The sequence below is a fragment of the Meriones unguiculatus genome, chromosome 6 (genome assembly GCF_030254825.1).
Source record: "Meriones unguiculatus strain TT.TT164.6M chromosome 6, Bangor_MerUng_6.1, whole genome shotgun sequence".
Classification (NCBI taxonomy): Eukaryota; Metazoa; Chordata; class Mammalia; order Rodentia; family Muridae; genus Meriones; species Meriones unguiculatus.
In genome coordinates, this window is record NC_083354.1 from 54600133 (window position 1) to 54618200 (window position 18068).

The following is an 18068-nucleotide window of genomic DNA, read 5'->3' on the forward strand; positions in this document are numbered from 1 at the left end:
AAATGATTAAGTTTTAGTCCAAACAGGAAAAATGGTATAATCTGACATCACTAATTACTTATTCTAAAGTAAAATCATTCACAGAAAAAAATCTCAATGATTAAGTTTTCTCCAATTAGATAATTAACCCCCTTTTAATTAATGCTGCTATAAACACATATTTTATAAATTCTACTTTAAAACAATCTATTCCATTGGCAGTTCACTAACCTAATGAATACATTTTTTCTGGAATGGAAGTAAAAAGTCTGAGAATGAAACTAAACTACGAAAATCATTATGCCCTTTACATGCCATTATTGTGTGAGATGGTCTTTTTTTTTTGTTACTACATCCTACACACAGGCACACCCTTAACAAGTGAACAAAACTTCATGTGCAGTCTTAATAAATACTTACCCCAATATGTGTCTGAATTCCAAGAACATCTACAAGAGCTCTACAAATATTTGTCACATATACCTTCCTGACCTGTAACGCCGACTCATACCCAGCTGGCACAAATTTAAGGAAATACTGCAGTAAATGACACAATGATGCTTTCAGCAAATCAGACTTGAGCCGCATGAGCACGCGATCTTCAAACATGACACAGAGTTTTTCCAGCAGCACGTTTAAGTAGACAGGCTCAATATTTCTATAAGCCTCTGCTTCAAAGGGGAATAGTGTCTTTACCAGCTTTGACAATGGCTCTTCATACAGTTTCAATTGGTCAGCATCCATTCCTACAAGGTGTTGTAGCAATTCCAAAAATAAGCTGAAAAAAGTGCTGGCTGGCTGAGCTGGTAGTCCTCCAAGCTCAAAGAGTTCAGTTAAAAGACTAAGTGCTAACGACCTGATTTTGGGACTACCGTGCTCTAGCAAAGCACAGCCTATGTGCCACAATAACAACTCTTGTCGTCTAAAAAACACAGTTGGAACAATATGAATGAGAACCATTAATAGAGTGACTTCAATAAATTCTACATTTTGCATGTTCATGAATTGCAAAGGAGCTGGCTGTAAACATCCCATGTGTTCGTCCAATCGGCTTAAAAATCGATTAACAGCTACTGGCCATTCCATAACATCACCCACTGCATTTCTTTTGTGGAGGTAAATTAGGTCTTCAAAAACATAGAGCAATTCCCTTGTGAGTACCCCAAAAATAGGAGGATTCTTGCTTTTAAAAAGAAATAATAGTGAGCAGATGACTTCACATATTTTCTTGTGTAACACGTGGCAGGATGGAGTTGCTGCAATCCGTAAAAGTCTTGTAATGATCCAATGACTGAATTCTTTGAAACAAACAAAACATATTAAATGAGCAAGTATATCATAAGTATGAATATGCTAAATGCTTGATGGTTGAGTTTTAGAGTAGAAATTTCACTAAGAGAATAGTCTACATTTCCTACATGACAGAAAGGCTGTACTTCAGAGTATCAATTTTGGAGTTTAAAATGGTTCTAGCTCATGTCTATTAGTTACACCAACTTTACAGCTCTGAAACTGCATGATGATATCTATATTATACTGGCCATTGTAATGACCAAGAAATATATGTGAAATAGGATAGTTCCCAAAGCATAATAAATATTTAACAAATAGTAGCTACTATCACGCCTTCAACAAAAACCGTATTTTTTTGTTTTTGAAATAATACTTCATTTAGCCCAAGTTATGTAGTCAAGGACGACCTTAAATTCCAAATGACCTTTCTGCACTACCCCTAGGAATTAATTATATGGGCAGGCCACAACCACTCAGCTCCTACTGAATACAGAACTGGAGGTATGGGTTAGTGTTACAGTACTTACCTATCAAATCTAAGGTGCTAGACTCAACTCCTTAACCATATACACGTCATTCATTCATTCATTTATTAATTCCTCCTCCCTTACCAAATGGCCACAGACTATCAAGTCTCTTCAGGACTGCCTGCATCCTCCTCCTCATCTTGTTTTAAATGTTACTAGCTTTAAAGTTATTTCATAAGCCACTGTGGGTTATAGGCCATACTTTATGCAGTACAGCTAAGACTGAAACCGTGATTATTGTATAATTTAAGAATTTAGGAGAGAGGAAATAGAGAACATCGGTAATAAGATCATATAAAGCAGCAGCAACAAAGCTAGTCCTAGGTGGCCAAGAGTCAAATAACACTTTTTGAAGGATATATTAGCAAAGCAGATACTTGTAATACTATCAACAAATTATAAAACATTTCATTATAAAGGAAAAAGTTTGCATTGCATCCCTTTATAAGAGAACCAGAAAAAAAAATCAACAGGGTAGTAGCAATAAGGTAAAAGCCTAGAAAAAAGCTTTAACATACAGAAAGCAAATTTTTCTTAAAAGGCAATTAAGTAATATTTTTGGTTTGGTTTTGAATTTTTTTTAATTAATTAATTCAATTTATATCTCGGTCATAGGCCCCTCCCTCCTCTCTTCCCAGTCCCACCCTCCCTTCCACATCCCTTCTCCCCCATTCTTTAGAATAGGGGAGTCTCCCTACCCATTCACTGCAGCTCATCTAGTCACATGAGGACTGAGTTTGTTTTCCTCCTCTGTGGCCTGGTAGGGAAGTTTCATCGGGGGAAGTGATCAAAGAGTAGGTAACATAGTCCACATAAGAGATATCCCCACTCCCCTAACTAGTGGGCCCACATGAAGTCTAAGATGCCCATTGGGCTCATCTTTTTGGGGTCTGTGCATTGTAGTATGTCTGTCCTGTATTATCTGACTAAAATCCACTTATAAGCGAGTCTATACCATGTGTGTCTTCTGGGTCTGTGTTACCTCATTCAGGATGATCTTTTCCAGTTTCATCCACTTGCCTGTAAATTTCATGATTTCCTTGTTTTTAATGGCTGAGTAGTATTCCATTGTGTAAATGTACTAGTTTCTGTATCCATTCTTCAGTTGAAAGATATCTAGGTTGTTTCCAGTTTCTGGCTATTACGAATAAAGCTGCTATGAACATAGTTGAGCAAATGTCCTTGTTGGCTAAGATCAAAAACTCAAGTGACAACACATGCTGGTGAGGATGTGGAGAAAGGGGAACCCTCCTCCACTGCTGGTGGGGATGTAAACTTTTACGAATAAAGCTGCTATGAACATAGTTGAGCAAATGTCCTTGTTGGCTAAGATCAAAAACTAAAGTGACAACACATGCTGGTGAGGATGTGGAGAAAGGGGAACCCTCCTCCACTGCTGGTGGGGATGTAAACTTTTACGAATAAAGCTGCTATGAACATAGTTGAGCAAATGTCCTTGTTGGCTAAGATCAAAAACTAAAGTGACAACATATGCTGGTGAGGATGTGGAGAAAGGGGAACCCTCCTCCATTGCTGGTGGGAGTGCAAACTTGTACAACCACTTTGGAAATAAATCTGTCCCTTTCTCAGAAAACTGGTAAAAGCCATACCTCAAGATCCAGCTATACTACTCCCGGGCATACACTGGAAAGACGTTTCACCATACACCAAGGACATCTGGTTTTGGTTTTTTAAGAAAATGTTTCTCCATGTAGCCCTGGCTGACATGGAACTTACTATGTAGACCAGGCTGGCCTCCAGCTCAGAGATCTAAGTGCCTATATCCCTGAGCACTAGGATTAAAGGCGTACACCACCACATCCTGTGTAAGTATCTTTGAATAGAATGTCCAATCCAGATTTGTAACAACTCAGGATGTTCCAATAAAACTTTAAAAAGTAAGTAGCAAATGCTGGGGGTGGCACATGTTGTTAATCCCAGCACTCAGGAGGCAGGCAGATCTCTGAGCTCCAGGGCAGCCTGGTCTACAAAATTCATTCTAGGCTAGCCAGAGGTATACAGAGACCCTGACTCAAAAACAAAACAAAACTGCCTTCACCTTTCCCATCAATGTATAGCAATTATTATGACTTTTGGGAGTATGTACTCATGAATGTGTGATATTTAAAAAAAAAAAAAAAAAAAAAAAAAAGCAGAAAAGAGATCTCATAAAACTGGTTGAAGATTAACACAAAATAACAATACTTACCAATACAACTGTCTTTGGCCTCGTTTTGACTCTGGTTTCCATTCACATTTACAAACATAAGTGGAGAAGACTTCATGATGTGCTGAATGAAATCAAGTAACATCACAGAGGTCGGCTGAGCGTCAGTTTTCTTTACAAGTTCTAGAGCAACTGAGAGATAAGAGTTTCTTTTTAAACTAAAGAGCTTTTGTTAAGAAACTGATATATGGTGAAATACGATGATCTTATCTAATATTTTTATATGTGTATGGTACTAAGTTTATGTATATGTTCGTGTGTGTGTGTGTGTGTGTGTGTGTGTGTGTGTGTGAGAAGGTGTATGTGAAAGTCAAAGGTAAATGTTGGGGTCTGCCTCCATCATTCTCTACCTTGTTTTTTGAGACAAGAACTCTCACTGAACCTAGATTTCACCAATTTAACTGCACTGGCTGGACCGGGAAGCTCCAGAGCTCTGCCTGAGATTACAGGTGCGCGCTGCTGCGGCTGGGAACGGAGAGGCAGCTCCTTACGCTTGCGTAGCAAGCTCAATGTCTGAGCCATTGCTCTGGCCTGTCACCTAACTCTAAATGTCTAAAAACCATGTACATTCATCTAGAATACACCTCACTCTACAAACATCTGCCAATTACATAGGCCTGTAAGATGACATGCACTATGCTAAATCTGAAAACAAACAAACAAAAAACCGTATAATCTGGTGAAGGAGTTAAAAAAATTAAAAACAGTTTAACATGGTAACTCAGGATAAAAGGAAACAATTCTAGAAAGAATTCCTAGGAAAGGAATTGGCAGAGGGGAGAGGCAAGTGGTCAGACAGTGGGAGAACCAAATGAAGCCACATCTTGCCAGGATTCATAGTCCTTTGCTATCTTTTTTGCAACCTATAACTTTGGGGACTGAAAAGAACAAAGTTTAAATGGTTATGATAAATCATAAAATGTCCTGGTATCAAATTCCACTCTATCTTAATCAGTTTTTTGTTTTGTTTTGGTTTTTTTTGGCTATTGCTATGTGTCTACAAGCTGTCAATAAGTCATATGGTTGGACTTGGTCAAATGTTTTATAGCTAACACATCAAAGAACTCTAGGAAGCCAGTAGAAAATCATGGTTATTAACAGGAACAAAAACTTGGTTTTAAGATCTAAATTACATTATGCTTTCAGTAACAGCAATACTGAGCAACAATTTGCTTAAAATAAGTGTCTATAACAAATACGAGCTCTATAACTAAAACTGCCTAGAGGAAAAAATGGTAGCATGTTATATGGAAAACCATTGAAGTTTGTAAGAAATAATTCCTTCTTACCAACATTTACATCTGTAAGTATTCGGTCAATGAATTGGCAGAGAATTTGTCTTGGTTTCTGTACAACAGTATTATATTCCTCTGGAGTAGCACTAAAATAAAAAAAAAACAAAAAAAAAGAAGCTCATTAGGAGGCACGGATGGAAACCAGCAAGATGACTTAGCAGGTAAAGCACATGCTGCCAAGCTTGACCTGAGTTTCATCAACAGGCCTGACATGGTAGAACCAACTACCATATCCTCTGATCTCCACATTCGTAATATGTGTGACCCTCCCTCCCAGTAAATAAATTAATGTAAAAAAAAATGTTTCATGAGAGGCACAGTGGCACATACCTATAATTGGAAGCTGAGGCAGAAGGTTAGCAATTCTAGGCCAGCATAAGCTGCTTAGAGAAATTCTGTCTCCCAAACTACACCAGCCAAAAGCTCTTACTCTTTAAAAGGATCTAACTTTTTTTTTTTTTTTTTTTTAGGATCTAACTTTTAATCTTTAGGAAAACTCTGTAAAGTTGAATTTACTAAATGTGATTAGTTTAAGTGTTATTTTACTGCATAAAAGTGAAACTCTAAAGACATTACTAATTTATTTTGGCGGAGAGGAGATGCTTAAATGCCAACACAGGAATCTAACCTGCAGATTTTAGAAATGTGCAATTCAAAATGGCAGCCATTAGCCACGTGTGACTATTTAACACTTGAAATGAGGTTACTCCAGATTATTACGTATTATAAGATACATATTAGACCACTAACACTTGCACAAAAAAGTTAACATTGCATTAATCATTTTATACCAGTTACATATGGACATGATAATATTTGGATATAATAAGTTATTAAAACGTATTACTAATTTAATTTTACTTTTCTCCTTCCTACTTTTAAAAAATGTGGTTACTAAGAAATTTTAAATAATTACATATGTAGCTTCTACTATAGTTCCATTAAACAGTACTGATCTAGACCTTTAGAAAATTTGTAGCCAGAGCTTCTTTAAGAAATAAGTTCTGGGGCCAGGCATTGGTGGCACATGCCCTGAATCCCAGCACTTGGGAATGAGAGGCAGGCAGATCTCTGGTCGACAGAGTGAGTTCCAGGACAGTCACACAGTTAAACCGTCTCTCAAAAAACCCAACAAAGACAAGAAAGAGAGAGAGAGAGAGGAAGAGAGAAGAGGAGAGAGAAAGAGAAAGAGAAAAGAAAAAGAGAGAAAGAGAAAGAAAGAAATGAGAGAGAGAGAGAGGCAAAGAAGTCTGGGTTTCTTTAAAAACTCAGTTATGTTATGTAAATACGTTTTTGTTTTAATCCCAAGTGTAATTATCAACAAGACCAGAGAGACACATAAGCTAAAGTTAGAAGAACCATAAAGAGACACAGAAAGGCCAGCAGACAAACAGAACAGGAAGACTGTAAATGCCAAGAAGGTTGGAATTTCACAAAGGGAACACTGAACAGGATCAGATTAATTTTAGAAAATATCTTTTGGGTTTATTTTGATAAAATGTAAGTTATATAAAGTTTACTATTTTATGATTTTAAGGTATATGTATTTCTATAGCAGTAAGTTCAGCACATTGCCTCACACCCATGTCTAGAATTTTTTACCTTCCCAAACTGCAATAATACCCTTAATTAGCAATAACTTACCATTCCCCTCGTCTATTCCCTGGCAATATTCACTTCACTATTTTATCTCCATGAACTTGACTATTTTAGGGTTCTTAATACTAGTGGCATATCATATTTACCCATTTGTGAGTTATTTCTTAAAGCAGCGATTCTCAACCTTCCTGATGCTGCAACCCAAATCTAACACTGCTCCTCATGCTGTGGTGACTCCCAACTATAGAGTTATTTTCATTGCTACTTCCTAACTGTAATTTTGCTACTGTTACAAATCATAACACATATTTTTGGAGATACAGGTTTGCCAACGGAGTCTCAATTCACAGGTTGAGAACCATGGTTTAGTTGTAGCATGTCAGAACTTTTCCTTTTCACACTATTCTCTATGTTTATGCCACATTTGGGAGGATTATATCTACTTAACTGTTGGTGAATATTTGTTTCCACCATTTAGGTATTGTGATAACAATGCTATGATGAGCCACAGTGTAAAAATAAATATTTAAATCCTTGCTTTAAATTCTTTGGAGTATATATATTTTTAAAAATTGCTGACTTATAGTATTTATCCCTTCCCCCATTTGTAGCACCCTCATTCCAATTTCCACAGTGGTTAAGTTATACTATTTTACATCCACACTAACAATGCACCAAAGGTTCCAATTTCCCCATATCCTTAACATTTTTTTTACATATACAATAGTTATGGTAATGGTATCTCTCTGTTTTGTTTTTGAGGGGGGTTGAGACAAGGTCTCATTATATAGCCCTTTTTAACTCCTTGGTAGCCCAAGCTGTACTCAAACTCAGTGAGACTCTTACCTTGGCCTCTAAGTCATCACACCACCTTCCTCGGGGTTTCGATTTGTGTCTCCAATTTCCTTATCCATTTTTTTCACCAAATTGTGTTTTTAAATTATTATGTAAACCTTTACTATATTAACAGCTGTTGCACTTTAAAATTTTTAGTTATTTTTAAAAGTCTGTATGTGTGTCTGACATAGGTATATGGATACAGGTGCTTGTGCCGTGGTGTATGTGTTGAGGTCAAGGGGACAAGCTTGGTGTTGTCCCTTGCCTTCCATCTTTTCTGAGACAGAATTTCCGTGATGATGACAACAAAATTCGTATTATCAGTTTTCCCAAGTCACTTTTACTTATATACTTTTAGAAAGGCATGGATTACTAGACTTAAATTTTTAATTTTTATTTTTACTCTCACAAAGTCTACTTGACACATTTATGCAAAGTGGAAAAAAAAAAAAACACACAGGGTGATGACGCAGTTAGGAAAAAAAAGTGTTCTTTTCATTTATCTTCTAATCTAGGTCCTTGTTTGCTTTTTGGTATGGCCAACAGGAAGAAATGACACAGTTACAGGGCAAAAATAAAAGGAGGCAGATGTCTCAGACTCAAGGTCAGCGCTGACTTACTGAGGCAAACTTTGCTGCTTAAGAAACAGAGAAGCGATTTCAACTGATAACTGCAGCAAAGATCTCCTGATAAGAGGGAAGCCTGCTGGCGGGGAAGGGGCGTGGCACTGACTCTTCAGACTGGGACGTGATTTTCATTTGACTCTTGGGACTGACAGAAACAAGGCATTCGGTTTCCTCCCCTGCCCCCCCCCGCCCACTTTTTGGGGGCAAGGTCGTCCTGGCCGGCCTCGAGGTTCCCCGGACTCTGCTACCCAAGTTCTGAAAGGCGGCAGACGGTGCTGCCAAAAAGAGCCCGTTGTAAATGGAACACCAAACCGTCTTTCGGTTTGGGTAACGCTGTGCACCCTCGACGCCGAGGCCCTGTGGCCCGTCCCCGGGGTTTCTGACTAAAGTAACGGGCATCGACCAACTCGGGGAGGTTCACGTCCGCAGGCGGGCCGAAAGCAACGGCCCTTTCGGCAGTCATTTCCCTCGATGCCGAAGCAAAACCCAAGCCGATTCCCTCTCCCGACAGCGATCGGAAGCGCCAGAACCCTCGAGGAGCAAATGGGCGCGGTAAAAGGACCACCGGAGACCCCTCTCGCGTGGGCAAGCACCCCGCGGGCGGAGCCGCCGCTGCCCGGGCACCCTGGCACGTGGGTCGCGCCCGCGCTCCCGCCAACCGCCGCTGGGACCAGCGGCCTCAGGCCGCGGACGCCCGGCGCCTCGAGGCCGGCGACGACGCGCGGCCCTACCTGCCCAGCTCCCGCAGAGCGGGGATCATGGACGCCAGCTCCAGCCCGTGGTCGCCCATGGCTGACACCGTGCGGCTCTCAAAACAGCCGCCGCCGCTGCCGGGCTTCTCCACCGCAGCCTCCGGGGCGGAAGGCGGAGCGCCGACGGAGGCCCGCGCGGTCCAAAACTCCTCCCGGAAGCCGCTGTGGGCCGCGGCCCTCAGGCGCTGGTTTCCGTGTCTGGCAGGACCCGGGGGAGCGACGGGGGCGGGGCCGGCGGCGGACGTTCCCGCCCACTTCTCCCGCGGGAGGACGTGCCCCTCCTCCGGTTTTTCTTGCTTCCGGGAGGCTGAAACTCGGACGCTCAGCGGAGCAGAATCCCAGGATCTGGGTGGGAGAGGTGGACGGCCCGACAACGTTATATATTTCACTATTTCGTATTTACCCAGGGGCGGCCCCGCCGTTGGGACACAAGGATAATTACCGACACAGCCTCCAAAAACAAAATTAAAAAGTGGTGGGATGTGCTCCTGGCTGCAGGGTCTCAGTCGGCTGTACCTGAGCACTCTCTCCTCTGCCCCCTTTCCTTTAGGTACGCTTTCTGAAATGACGTGACTCTTAACACATACGAGCAGTATCAACTCATTCTTTCCCCCTCTCCATCTTTTATTTATATTTATTTATATTTCGCATAGCACTTAGAAATCATTGATATTGGCTGTTTTGAAAGCAAGGTCTTGTTTCTTTTGCTCGTTGCTGGCCATCCAGGAACTAAAACAATGATTGAATGTCCTCAGGCATTTTGGTTTTGTTTTACTTTCCCACAGACCTGACTAACACAAATATAAACAAAAGAAGATAAAAGTTCAGAATTTCCTTATGCCTACCACCCAACCAGCACTTTTGTCATTTGGTCGATTCTCTGTCGCCACTGCTCCCAGTTGGGCATCTGACCAGGAACCTTGTGCCAGCGTCCCACTTGCAAACTGCGCCTTCACCAGTTTGTTTCGTTGATGGTCACCCCTCCTATCCCCCTTTCCCCACGCTGAATAATTTTAAATAAATCCCCAGACATAACACCAGTTTATCTGAAATTCCTTTGGTTTGTAATTCTAAAATTCTGCTCCTAGATATCAAACCCATCTGTTTCCTGTCAGATCTCATCACCACATCCTGCTCCTTGTCAATCATCACGTCTTGACTAAATTACTTCAAAAGCATTCTAGGTTGTGTTAGTGCTCGCCTGTAATCCCAGTCTTTGGGGGGTGGAAGCAGGAGGAGCAGGAGTTCAAGGCTAGTCTGAGTACATGAGGCCATAATGGGTTGGAGAAAAAGTGAGCCTGTAGGAAACCAAGCTAGAAAAAGTGAGCCTCCTTGCTTTTTTTAGGTTAGTATTGTTGAAAAAAATTTAAATATTTGTTTCTTTTTGTTTGTTTGTTTGAGACAGGGTCTTGGTTTGTACCATTGGTTAATCTGCAACTCAATCCAGGTTGGCCTTGAACTTTCAATGATTCTACTACCCCTATTTCCTCAATGTGGGGATTACAGTTGTGTGCCACTATGTTCAGGAAGTATATGTTTTTATGTACTTTTTTTTAATTAATCATGTATATTCAGTACTACATCAATATAAATTGTGAAATACAAATCTTAAATGAGATAAACAGTTTTAGCAAATACTTTCTGTACTTAAATGCACACTGCCTTAGCATACAAACTCATTCCGTACTTTGTGTCTTTGGTTTTTGTGATGCTGAGGACAGAACCTAGGGCCTCATGCATGCTTATCACGTCATTTGGGGAGGAGAGTGAACTATTAAAGCAGAAAGTTCAGTGTGGGCATATCCAATGTCCCCGCTAAGCTTTGTCCTAGGGAGAGTGACCACGGGGCTACAAACCAACCTGAAAATGTTCATCAGTCATGTACGTAAAATTGACCCTATCCGTGATAAAGCACTATCAAAATGACCACTAGGTGGCACTACAACCCCATTGAGACCTTTGTGCCGCTCTGGCTGGGCGCTGTAGGAGCTGTCGGCCAGCAATTCCCGTCACAACACTTTATCAGCATTACCGTTTTTCTTCACTTGCTGTATTATGTCAGGATTTCATTGTATAATGCACAGTCCAAAGGGTATACATTTTAGTAAACCCTAAAGCTTAAATCGGAACGCTCACATTGTCTGATTCCAAGCTATATCGCCAGTCCTCTGCAGCTGATGTCTTAAATGAGTTGCTGACGTTGGCGTGACTTGGAGTTGTTATACGCAGTGGAATTACAGCCTTTGCAGAACTCCAATCTGATTAATCCCCTCTCTTCTTCAGTAGGTGGTTACGATTTGAATATTGTCATACGTGGGTTAAAGTCGCAAGGAAGAGCATGTCTGCTGTTGTCTGCTGGGTAGAGTCTCAAGTGATGAACAATATAACTGCAGACCACCATTCTGAAACTTCATGAAGGAAAACATATGATTCCCTATAGCCAGACTGCACCAGCGCACCAGTCACACCTAGGGGGACACTGAAGACACCCATTACAGCCCAGACCAAACCTGCTTAGTTTTGTAAGTCACTCAGTAAAGCCATTTGTCTTCGCAGTTGTATGTATATATGTTAAAAACACACACACACACTAAGGCTTCACTGGATTTGGAGGCAATTCATAAAGGACATAAACTACTCACAGGCAGGAGCTTTCTGCATAGGTAACAAACTATTGTAATTGCAAAGACCTCAGATATGACCCTAAAGGTGTATAAGTTATAATAGTAATGACTGGAATAATTTTTTTACTGCTTTCAAAATACTTTCATCTACCAGGTCGCCTCTCAAGCTGATAAAGTGAGAGAAGCTCTGGAATTTGAGCGTGCGTCACATAACCTGGAGAGCGCCATGCCTGGAGTGGCGCAGAGTAAAGATGGCTCAGAAAGGAAGCTCAAATTTTACTTTTTTTTTTTTTTTTTTTTTTTTTTTAGCTACAGGTAAATGTAGAAAATACAGTTTTGGCTGTCCAGGAAAGCCATGTAACAGGCTGGGGCAAATCGTGCACACGTGGTCATACGTTACCAACTGTCTAGAACTGTGAAATGCTGCCACTTCGGTACATGTGTAATTCCATATGTGAAAGTGGGAAAGGTGTCTGGGGACTATCTGTAGTCTCTGCCATGCCTCACATCTGGTTTTCTTTGACAGTCTGCCCCCTGTTTCAGTTAATGCACATGACTGTTTTCCCCACTTCCGCTTATGATGTGCGCTTCACTCTAGGAGGATTGTTCACTTTGACTCATATAATTCTATTAAAAAGCTAGACATTTTAATTTTAGTCACAATTTCAAATTCCCTATTTTTTATACACATGGCATGCCTAGCAGGAGAGAAAACAGATCAGTTGAGGGGACAGAGATTTGTTTTCATCTTTGTCTTATTTCTTAAATTATTCTTTTTTATCTCTAAATGATTTTTTTTAAAAGATTTTATTTATGCTTGATAGTGCTCTATCTGCATGTGCACCTGCAGGCCAGAAGAGGGCAGTAGAGGGTATAGATGGTGGAAGCCACCATGTGGTCCCTGGTAATTGAACTCAGGACCTCTAGGAGAGCAGACAGTGCTCTTAACCGCTGAACCATCTCTCCAGACCCTAAACGATGTTTTTTAGAAAAGAAAATCAACATAAATCCAGAGTTGAACTGAATGTCAAACTGAATATCGGCCTTTTCACTTGTATATAGTTTTCTCTACTTTATTCTGTTATATACATATATTATATATAATATATATTATATATATATATCCAAATATGCACAATATGTTTATACTCAGTATTGTACTTCCTGGTTTCATTCAGAATGTGTCGTGGTTAGACTTAGGTCCCATCAGCAGATGAATGGCTAAAGGCGGTATGATCTTACATAATACAGTGAAGTATTATTCCGTTACACAGATGAATGAAATAATGGTACCTGCAGGAAGTCATGTGGGGCTGGAGAGTATTATGTTCAACCAAATAAGCCAGACTCAGAAAAGACAAACATTACATGTCTTCTCTCATGTGTGGAGTCGAGATTAAAAACGACAATAGCCAGACTAATGACTCATTGTGATGAACATTTGCAAGTGAAGATGTGATTATAGAGGGCCATACAGAGGGACACACTGCGACACACAGATGTTTTCTACGCTTTGTTTTGTGTGTTTGTGGTTTTTTTTGGGGGGGGGTAGGTTGCCAGGGCAGAGGGGAGATGAGTGAGACTGCAGTGCATGATGTGAAATTCACAAAGAATCAACAAAAAGTTAAAACAACAGTAACTTGAAAATAGAAGTATTAGGGACGAGAAATGTGACAAGGAGGAAGCAAGGGAGGGTCATGGCACAGTTGAAATATGATCAAAGCATATTATGTGCAAAAACAAAAAGGTGGCAGTAAAAGCCATTGTTTTGTGAAGTTAATATATGCTAAATGGTTTTTTGGATTTTGTTTTTTAGATTGTTTGAGACAGAGTTTCTATGTGCAGACCTGGCTGTCCTCTAGTAGGCCAGGCTGGCCTCTGTCTCTGGAGTGCTGGGATTAAAGTCATGTGACACCATTGCCTGGCTGCCGAACATTTTTTTGCTTTCTGTTTGTTTTTCTTTTTAATTATTATTATTTATATGAGTGCTCTGTTTTCATGCACACCAGAAGAGATAATTAGATTCTATTACAGATGGTTGTGAGCCACCATGTGGTTGCTGGGAATCGAACTCAGGACCTCTGGAAGAGCAGCCAGTACTCTTAACCTCTGAGCCATCTCTCCGGCCCCGGTATAAACAGTTTTTAATGGATCTGGGTTTTCTGAAATTCGAAGTGAAAGTGGTGCCTATGGCGACCACCGATTATGGTTATCAGTATTTCGAAACCTTGTGTTTAGAGAGCAAATGCCAGCTGAGTTGCAGGGGCTCACAAGTCCGGGACATCTACAGAGTCAAGACATATCTTTTCCTGGACTAGTTTTGTGATAATAGCACAACTTTGGGATTGATCTTAAGTTGGAATCCTGGTCTTTTGTGCTCTTGAGACTGTACAGTAGTTAGTACAGAAAAAAACATGGCTGAACATTAGCAGTGACGGTGAACAGCAGGGTTTTCTCCCTGTGATGGCCCTTCTGCTACCAAAGAGCCTGGTAAAATAAGCGAATAATCCAGACGAATCTTTGCAAAGTGTGGAATCAGAAAAGAGGGTCTTTATATGGAAGATTTAGTTATTTAGTTGCCTTAAGTTTTTATTTAGTTGTGTTATGATAAAAATGTGAATTTTTTGGTGCATGTGTACGTACTTGTGTGTGGTAGCTAAAGGCTGACATTGGGTGTCCTCCTTGATTCCTCTACCTTATATATAGCAGCAGGATCACTCACTTGAACACAGAGCTTCCCAACTGGGCTGGTCTGGCAAGCCAACATCCTTCAGAAATCCTTCATCCCTCCCTCCCGCCAGGTTGGCATTACTGGTGGTTGCTGCATCCACCTACATTGGCTACCCTGTTGGGCATCTAAACTCCAGGCCTTAAGGCTTGTGCAGCAAATACTCTTCTCCCCAGTCCCCAACCAACCAACCAACCAACCAAACAAGCAAACAAAATCTTACATAAAAAAATTTTCACCTGTAAATGAAGATAGTTTCTTAGGGTTGTTATGGATAATCTGTGGGAAAGAAAAAAAAAAAAACCCAACACTTTGAAGTGCTTAAAGTGGTGACTTGTACCAAATAGGAGCCCAATAACTCTTAGCTATTAATATTTTATACAAACAAAATAGAAGATATAGAAAATAGTCTCACTTCATTACTTGTCGATAATATTTCTTTTAAAAACAACAGCCCAGACACACGACTGAACCTAATTCATGTGATAGCAAATATTCAGAATTGGGAGTTATCCAGAAAAACTGGAGCATACGGTATGCTAGTTAATCTTGGTTGTCAGTTTGATTGGATATGGAATCAACTGTAAGGATCTGTATTTCCTGGAAGGATTAACCTAGAGGGGAAAACCTCCCCTAAGGCCCTCCCCTCCAGTGAGTGGCTTGCAGACATAAGGAGGCCCTAGCAAAAAGCTGCTTCTCTCCTGCTTCACTTTGCCACTTGTGCGCGCGCGCACCCACCCACCCACCCACACACACACACACACACACACACACACACAAACACACACACACACACACACACACACATATTTTGGTTCTTCAAGACATGGTTTCTCTGTGTAGCCTTGGCAGCTCTGGACTTGCTTTGTAGACCAGGCTGCCCCCTACCTCCACCCCACCCCCTGTGCCCAGTTAGTGCTGCCAACATCAGTATTCACCTCTGTAGCTTTCCAATGTGGACAGCATCTCTCCAGGAGCCCTCCAGAAATCCAGTGACAGATTGGGACTCCTGAGGCTTCCAGCCTTGGGGGCTGAGCATGCTACAGGGTTCTCAACCTCCAGAGTGTGTAGATGGCCTCTGCTGACGACCCAGACTGCCCAGCAGGTTTTGTGCAAACCAGTCTACTAGGTCCCCTTTATTATACAGATTCATTCTATTGGTTCTGTTCCTCTAGGGAACCCTGGTTAATTCTGACCTTTGTTTACCGCAGGTCTTTGTTTTAAAACATTTTTAATTAGATGCATTCATTGTACTTTATGGGGGAATGTTTTGCCTGCGTGCCTGTCTACACACCATTGGCATGCTCGGTGTCTGTGGAGATCAGAAGAGGGCATCGGCTCCCTGGAACTGGAGTACGGGTGATTGTGAACTAGCAGGTGGGTGCTGGGACTCAAACCCGGTTCCTCTGCCAGAGCAACAAATCCTCTTAACCACTGAGCCATCTCTCCAACCCATGCTCACTATAAACATGGTACGCTTGCGCTTACTAAATAAGACATCGCTTCCGTGTGAATTCTTGCTACTGAGACTATTCAGTCACCCCTCCCCCCCATTATGTGTTTATTTGAGATAAGGTATCACGCAGCCTAGGCAGGCCTCGAACTTGCTATGTAGTAGAGACTGGCCTAGAACTCTTGATCTTACAGGCATGACTTTAATTACTTTTAAGTGATTAATCTTTGAATTCTCAGCAGAGTAAGTTTATCAAATAAGATCTGAGCTGAGGACTTTGACTTGGAACCTCCCTACCTATTTTTCTTTAATCTCAAGATCTTATTCATTTATTCGTTTGTCTGTCTATCTATCTATCTATCTATTTATCTATCTATTTATCTATCTATTTCTGAGGCAGGGGTCTTACTATGTAGCTCTGGCTGTCCTAGAACTCACTATGTAGACCAGACTGGTCTTGAACTCACAGAGAGATCTGTCTACCTCGGCTTCTCCAGTGCTAGGCTTAAAGGCATACAGCACAGGCTTCTCTCCATGCGATTGAAAATCTTACCTGCGGTGGTGAGATAGTCTGTTGAGCGGACAGCTGTTTTTCTTTCCTCTTTCCCTTCTTTGCACTGGGGATGGGGGCCAGTCTCCTTGTCTCCTTTTGTGATCCAGGCTGGTCTTCCACTCTAGCTTCCAGGGGGCTGTGGCTTCTCCATTCTGGAGCACAGACCATGCAAGCCCAGCTTTTCTCTGTCCATGTGTCTCTGTGTGTTTGCCTTTTCTTGATTCACTCTCAGTATAGGAGGATGTGGCAATCTGTATGGAAGCGTTTCAGTAGGTGATTCCTGTTAGTACCAGGTAGTATTCCATTGTACTGATGCAGCACATTTTTTTTTTTTTCCATTCACCCCTTAACAGTCCATCCCTTCAAGACTGGCTATAGCAGAAAAAAAAAAAAAAAAAAAAAAAAAGACACCTGCATTATGATTCAATTATGATTTGTGTGATGTGTTTTAATTTCTCTCAGATAAGAGCTAAGAATGAAATGGGTCATGTTGTACATTCATGCTTAAGTATTTTGTGAGCACACAATTCTTCTCCGTAGAGCTGAGCTCAGACAAAAGCGTTAAGTTTATGGGACTCTCTGGGTTAAGGGATTTTCTAGGCACGGAGAAATCTGTAGCGCACCCTTCTTTGGCTCACTTCCACATTCACTTACTCACTCGCATTCCTACCAGCCTGACTGTTATCGGTTCTGTATCAGTTCTGGACTAGGTGCTTAAGGGGCACATAGGACCTTAGGTCAAAGGGCAGCCAAGGGGTGGCGTGGTACCCCGCACAGCTGTGGATTATGTTACCAGAAAAGTCTGCAGGGACTCCTGAAGCTGCCTTCCGTTCGCTTGACTCACATGCTGTCGAGAAAAGATCCCATGTTTGTCTGACTGTGGGCTTTGGCTCTTTACTTTAGATAGGCGTGGCTGTTGAAGAAGGGTTATCCAAATTCTCCGAAAGGGAGAAGGACGGGAGACATTGTTTTACTTTAATAACTGTCTGGTCTTCTGGGTTGTGGTTTTCAAAAGCGGCAGGGCACACCCGGTGGCAGCAGCAGCTTCCCGAGAACAAGCAGCAGAAGCGCGCATCACTGAGGAAACGCTGGTGCCAAAGCGGTCGGCCCAAAGCCTCCAGGTGAGCCCAACGCCCCCTTGCTTGAGAGCCCCTGTGTTAAAGTCGCCCCAGGCTTGCAGAGGGTCCTGATTAGCTGGGTGAAGCGCGCGCAGCCCAGGTGAGGCCCCCGCGGTGCCCGCCCACCCCCGTCCTAAGCCTCTTCAGCACCTGAAACGCCGCGGTCCGAACCTCTCCCCCGGGTGCAGCAACTAAAACCCGGCCAATGGATTCCCAGAGTGCGGGCGTGGGTGCGGGACGAGCATGCGCAGTGGCGCGAGCGCAGCGGCTAAGAGGCGGGCGGGAGGTGGCCGCAGCGGAGCGGAGCCGACCGGAGGGCGCCGGGATCCCGGGCGGGAGCTGCCGATCGGCCACGGCCGCCGCAGGTACGGGCTGCGGGGCTTGCACGCGGGCCGGGGTCGGGAGGGAGGGCGGCCGTGCAGGAAAGCCAGGCCTGGCTTAGCGGCGCCCGGTGAGC

The 18068-nt window shown here is 42.2% G+C and overlaps 2 protein-coding genes and 1 long non-coding RNA gene across 5 annotated transcripts in view; 1 reads left to right on the top strand and 2 right to left on the bottom strand.

The window, feature by feature from the left end:
• The window catches only part of Atr (ATR serine/threonine kinase), a 101611-nt gene extending 92363 nt beyond the window's left edge, over nucleotides 1–9248 (bottom strand). The window contains exons 1-4 of the mRNA XM_060385496.1: nucleotides 9115–9248; nucleotides 5316–5407; nucleotides 4009–4158; nucleotides 400–1277 (exon numbers count right to left, since the gene is read on the bottom strand). Of these exons, the coding sequence (XP_060241479.1) occupies nucleotides 400–1277; nucleotides 4009–4158; nucleotides 5316–5407; nucleotides 9115–9173 (1179 nt within the window). The 5' untranslated portion in view covers nucleotides 9174–9248. The remainder of the gene's footprint in view (nucleotides 1–399; nucleotides 1278–4008; nucleotides 4159–5315; nucleotides 5408–9114) is intronic.
• Nucleotides 9249–11163: 1915 nt separating this feature from the next.
• LOC132654682 (uncharacterized) lies at nucleotides 11164–17893 on the bottom strand. Of its 2 annotated transcripts, none has more exons than XR_009592360.1 (4): nucleotides 17762–17893; nucleotides 16494–16744; nucleotides 14727–14766; nucleotides 11164–11543 (listed from the first exon to the last, which is right to left on the bottom strand). It is a non-coding gene; the product is annotated as an uncharacterized LOC132654682 (long non-coding RNA). The 2 variants fall into 2 exon arrangements; XR_009592359.1 differs by having other exon boundaries at nucleotides 16494–16865; nucleotides 17762–17801.
• The window catches only part of Pls1 (plastin 1), an 86307-nt gene continuing 85725 nt past the window's right edge, over nucleotides 17487–18068 (top strand). The window contains exon 1 of one of the 2 annotated variants that reach the window (XM_060385506.1): nucleotides 17487–17614. The gene's annotated coding sequence lies outside the window, so the exon portion shown is untranslated. Of the gene's footprint in view, nucleotides 17615–17861; nucleotides 17977–18068 lie in introns of those variants that run through there. The other variant, XM_021653084.2, reaches the window with a different exon arrangement.